Source organism: Rutidosis leptorrhynchoides, chromosome 3, assembly GCF_046630445.1.
Source record: "Rutidosis leptorrhynchoides isolate AG116_Rl617_1_P2 chromosome 3, CSIRO_AGI_Rlap_v1, whole genome shotgun sequence".
Taxonomy (NCBI): Eukaryota; Viridiplantae; Streptophyta; class Magnoliopsida; order Asterales; family Asteraceae; genus Rutidosis; species Rutidosis leptorrhynchoides.
In genome coordinates, this window is record NC_092335.1 from 97616730 (window position 1) to 97622543 (window position 5814).

Here is a 5814-nt window from a genome sequence, read left to right on the forward strand (position 1 = left end):
CACTCGGTGAACCTTGAATAATGACTATTTTCTTCTTTATGGTTATGGTTATGGGTAGCCAGGTAGCAACCGATTCTTTATAAGCTTGTTAAATGGTTAGCTAATGGTGGCTAAGAGAATCTCTATGTGTGATATCCATGTTTAATAACTACCTTTTGACATCAACCTTAAACCGCAAGTTAGACTACTCTATATTTGTGAGCTTGGTGCCCATGGCGATCTTCGTAACATTGCGAAGACTATGGCCCAATGTTATATCTCAAGGATTTATACTAGATATTTTCAAGTCTCCAATCATCAAGCTACCCCTTGAAGTTTGTTATTATTATTGCTATTTCTTAAATTGAAATTTTACAAGAGTTATCTTAACCGCATCCTCTCACCCTGTGTGTTAGGGCTGGGGGTTAAGTTATGGGTTCGAGCCTCCCGTCCTATTAATTAATCTGTCTGAAATATGGATATCAAGATTGACCCCAGGGGGTTTTATCTCCGATCTATTCAGGATTCAAACCTGATCCGCCTGCCCTTCGAGATGGTTAAAGGATCGGGTTCCTGTAATGTTATTCGGGTTTCCTACCAAACGCGTGTGTGTGCAAATAATGAGTGTCGTTGAAATAAATGATACACTAATGCAAAACTTGCCGTTAAAAAAAAATATACTCCGTATTAATTTTTTATAATACTTTATAAATTATTACGAGTAATATTTATGTCATTTGTAAATGTAAAGGGTGATAATTTTATACTACTAAAACATATTCTCACACTACTAGTCACGCTTCGAAATGTATACAATAATTTTTTTTATATGTGATGTTATGTTATTATTAAAAAAAAAAAAAGAATTCATTTGTAAAGTGCACAAATAAAAAATGAAAAATAAAATAAAATAACAGGGAACAAGAAGATAAGCAGAGCAAAAGAGTGAAAGAAGAAAGGGTGGAACAATGGGGATAATTTTAATCCGTCAATAAAATTATTAAATAAAAAACACTCCCCACTCTTCAACTGAACTAACTAATGGAGCTTTCCCTTCAAACCACATCTCCGATTCTTCCCACCACTCTTTTCAACAACCGTTTTCATATCTCCGCCTTTCCTACCACTCTCCACCGTCAATTTCGATTCCACGCCGTCACCTCTTCCGCCGTTGTTTCTCCCGAAAAACACTCTTTGTCGTCTTCTAACGGCGGAACTCAATTCAGGCAAGAACAACTCGAAGAAGATGAAGAGGATGTTTACGGAACGTCGTCGTCGGCGTATTTGTCGTTGAGCTCAAAACCAGATAGAAATATGGCGATGTTAGACGATTATGAAATGGAAGAACAACTTGGTTATGATCTTGACCCTAACCACCGAAGTGGTCAGTCACTCACTCACTTACTCACTTGTTTCCATTTCTCTACTCTTTTTTTTTTTATTACTTATTATTACTGTCATAATTGATATTGATAATGATACTATATAAAATAAGAATGTGTTACTTCACTTTGTACAATTTAGTATAATGTTAAGTTATAATAGAAGTGAATATATGCATATATAACATGTTAACAATATTTATGCTGTGGCAGTACCATAAAAGGTTAGTAGTAGGACATTTTATAGGGATTGTATAAATTTTTGTAGTATCATAGTTCTCTGCTTTGAACAAAAATTGAATGCACATCAGCACAAATTAGGAACTTATGAAATGTGTGGAAATGGTCACCGCATACCCGTTAAGCCGCGTGCATCTGACCAAAGAGTCAAATAGTCAAAAAGACTCAACTGTCACCTGATAGCATAAATAGGAGTCCATGAAATGTATAATGTCCTAGTTCTTTCAATTTTGGCCATGGTTATGTTGTAATATGTCTACACATATTATGTTTGTTGAATTACTATAAACAGATAAGGAGAGTATTTTCACCTAGCTGTTCGCGACCTATCCGAATGATCCCGTGACCGTTCCCAACCCTTTTCCCTGGCCAGTTCAAGATATGTTGTTAGTGAGGTTTGAACCTGAGACCTCTTGTGAGAATACCAGGACTCCAACCACTAGGCTATCTTGAGTTGGTTGTTTGTAAAGTACTATAACAGCGAATAACTGAAATAGATGGATAATGTGTATGTATGATCACAGGCTATGTAGCTGTTGTAGGGAAGCCAAATGTGGGAAAAAGTACACTTTCTAACCAAATGATAGGTCAAAAGCTCTCGATTGTAACCGATAAACCTCAAACAACAAGACATCGTATTCTTGGCATATCTTCTGCCCCAGAATATCAGGTTTGATTTTTCACAATGCTCATGTTCTGACAGCAATACCTACACTTTTGATGACTATTATCCTCTAAAGTTATTATTATTATTTTTATTTTTTTGTATAAAACTGTATTGATTTTGTTATGTAGATGATATTATATGATACGCCTGGTGTTATCGAGAAGAAAATGCACAAGTTGGATTCAATGATGATGAAGAATGTTCGTAGTGCTACAATCAACGCAGACTGCGTATTGGTGGTTGTTGACGCTTGCAAAACGCCCCAAGATGTAATGTCAATTTATTAATTAGTGTGTATGCAACAACTTGTTCTGTTACCGGTTTAATTATATTTATTTATTTATTTATTTATTTATTTATTTTTTGTGTTGGTTTAGATTGATGAAGTGCTACAAGAAGGTATAGGAGAGCTTAAAAGTAAGGTGCCTGTTTTGCTGGTCTTGAATAAGAGAGATCTCATCAAACCTGGTGAGATGGCAAAGAAACTCGAGGTAAGATTAAACTGAAAAATATCAGATTTTGGTAACTTGTTATTATATCGTACATTAATTAGTATCGTAATCGTAATTATTGCAGTGGTATGAGAAATCTACTGATGTAGATGAAGTTATACCGGTGAGTGCAAAGTATGGTCATGGTGTTGATGATGTAAAGGATTGGATACTATCAAAACTTCCTCTTGGGCCCGCGTATTATCCCAAGGCACGTTAATAATAGTTGTCGATTTGCTCGTCTGTCTTTTTTAAAGGGTTGTTTGGCTTTGCGTTTTGGAGCTGATAAGTTGATTATTAGCCTTTTTTATGTTTGGATGAACAGATTCTTTAATCTGTTTTCTTTTTGTTGGAGCAGGACATAACTAGTGAGCATCCTGAAAGATTTTTCATAGCAGAAATCGTTAGAGAAAAGATCTTCATGCAATTCCGTAATGAAGTTCCATATGCATGTCAGGTAACCTTGCACTCCTTGAACCAAACGTTTGAGTAAATAAATTCAGTTATATATTGTTATAAAAATTATATCTTATTATTGTTTGACAGGTGAATGTTATAAATTACCAAACGAGACCTAATGCGAAGGATTTCATTCAAGTCGAGATTGTTGTTGAGAAAAACACACAGAAAATCATCCTAATAGGAAAGGCATGTGAGCTTTGTATTCATTCTTGCTTCTGTTAACTTCACTGAATATGCAATTGTCACATTTTATTCTGTAAACTTGAACTTTTTCCATTTGTTATTTGGAAACTGCATTAATCCAAGTCTGCTAATGATTGCTTGTATGTAATAATCAGGATGGAAAGGCTCTAAAACTACTTGCAACTGCTTCAAGGCTCGATATTGAAGATTTTTTGCAGAAAAAAGTTTTCTTGGAGGTAGTTGGGTCGAGTCGGACGATGACTAACGTTGATTTTTAGTTATATACTATATATTTAAATTTAATATTTAATATATTTCATACACACGCACACGTGCACTCGCACAGGCGCACGCGCACGCGCACACATAAATATATATCAAACCTAAATATTTCGAAGCTATGTATATGGCACAAAATCTGAGTATTAATAATTTTAAAATTTTGATCCAACTTTGACCAACCTTAACTTTGACCGACTTTGATTGACTCAGACTCGACTCAAACCGAATTTGATAGACTTTGACCGGACTTTTTAGCGTTGACAGACTTATTTGACGGGCTAGTCACCACACAGACTAGTCGGCCGAGACGGCCGTCGGTTACAAGACTGTTTATATTACGACAGCTTATAGAGATGAAAATCCGGCTTGCCTCCTGATTCTCTTTTACCTACGCCATGATGCTTGTAGACAGCTTATCTCTGATTATTAATTGTATGCGGTGATGAAAATAGGTTGAAGTGAAGGTGAAAGAGAATTGGAGACAAGATGAAGGCCTTTTGAGGTACTACGGCTATGGGGGCAAAATTCAAGCTTTGTGATACATATCCTCATCCCAAATACGGGTCGTTTGCATGAAACTGAAGATTTTTTATCGAATAGAACTTGTTCTTATTGCCATTAGAGTGTCATGCTGATCTGCATTTTCACATCAAAATACTCCATTGTTGTAGAAAATTTTGATTATCAAGATATAGGAAGATGTTAGCATGAGCAAAACTATCTTTTTAGTCACCGTCTATGTTGTAAATTTTCTTTTTCTCTAAATTTCATAGGATCGCGAATCTCTTAATGATATTCGCAAAAAGATACAAATTTGACCCTGTACAATATCTGTGTACACCTAAGGTTGTTAATTACGGAGTATTATGATGTTAATTTGATTGATGCTGAAAATTTTGTGGAGAACTAATGTACAATGATAGTAAGCAACTATACTATTATTATGTCCCCGCAGCTTTGTCTCAGTGGACATGTGGTGGTGCCTAGCACCCCCGCCGGGCTAGAGGTCTCAGGTTCGAGCCTCGTCACCTACAAAGGATATTATTTGAAAGAAATTCCTTGAGGGTGGCCCAAAGAGAAGGTTTTACCGACCCGCTCCGGGACTAAGGTCCGGCTCGCCTGCCCCGTATGAGATGGTTTAAGGGTCGGATCCCCTGAGTGTGGTTCGGGTTTCCTGCCCGAACGCGTGTGTGTGCAAATGATGACTAGGCTTCGGTCCGGACTGATGCAAGCTTGCCGTTCAAAAAAAAAAAAAAAAGCAACTATACTATTATAGCATGTAAAATATTAGAAGTCAGAGGTAACAAGACTAGTGAATCAAAGAAAGTCATTACTAAAAAATGTTTATATTTTATAATTATTTAAACTTGTTATAATTCAGTAGGCTTATAACTACCTTTAGTGGCCTAGTTCTTGACTGTAGACTACTAATAAGTATATAGAGAGAATATGAGAGAATATATTTAGTGTGTATTTTATAAACTCATAACACACATATTTATACTTAAAAAATCTATTATACAATATCTATAATAATAATAAAATTAACATCCAATTTAACTTTTATAACACTCCCCCTTGGATGACAATTTTATTAGAGAATAACTAGTACTGCCTCGTTAAAAACCTTGCTAAAGAAAACCCATTGGGATAAAACTTTAGCTAAGGGAAAAAGAGTGCAGCATAGAGTTGACTCCCCTTCAAGTAGGCAACGCCTGAATTGTTACATCTTCTGAACATGCCTCATGCCAATATTATGAATGTGTGTTCTTAAAATAGCAGTTGGAAGTGCTTTGGTGAAAAGGTCAGCAGAGTTTTTACTTGACTGAACATATCTCATTTCAATCTGGTTGTCCTTAATGAGATTTTGAGTGTATGAGAAGAATCTAGGAGGTATGTGTTTTGTTCGGTCACTTTTTATATACCCTTCTTTCATCTGTGTTATGCAAGCTACATTATCTTCATAGATAGTTGTTGGACTTTTATCGCGTTCTAGTCCACAAGAATCAGTAATGAGTTGTGTCATTGATCTCAACCAAAAACATTCCCGAGTAGCTTCATGTAATGCAATCACTTCGGCATGATTTGATGATGTTGCAACAAGTGTTTGTTTTTTAGAACGCCATGA

At 35.8% G+C, this 5814-nt stretch overlaps 1 protein-coding gene across 1 annotated transcript; it reads left to right on the plus strand.

The window, feature by feature from the left end:
* The first annotated feature begins 891 nt into the window (after nucleotides 1-891).
* On the plus strand, nucleotides 892-4542 carry LOC139896540 (GTPase ERA-like, chloroplastic). Its single transcript, XM_071879190.1, has 9 exons — nucleotides 892-1363; nucleotides 2126-2271; nucleotides 2397-2537; nucleotides 2646-2759; nucleotides 2845-2970; nucleotides 3118-3216; nucleotides 3306-3407; nucleotides 3560-3640; nucleotides 4139-4542. The coding sequence occupies exons 1-9, from the start codon at nucleotides 1021-1023 to the stop codon at nucleotides 4223-4225; spliced, it is 1239 nt and encodes a 412-aa protein (XP_071735291.1). The 5' UTR covers nucleotides 892-1020; the 3' UTR covers nucleotides 4226-4542.
* Nucleotides 4543-5814: the final 1272 nt, after the last annotated feature.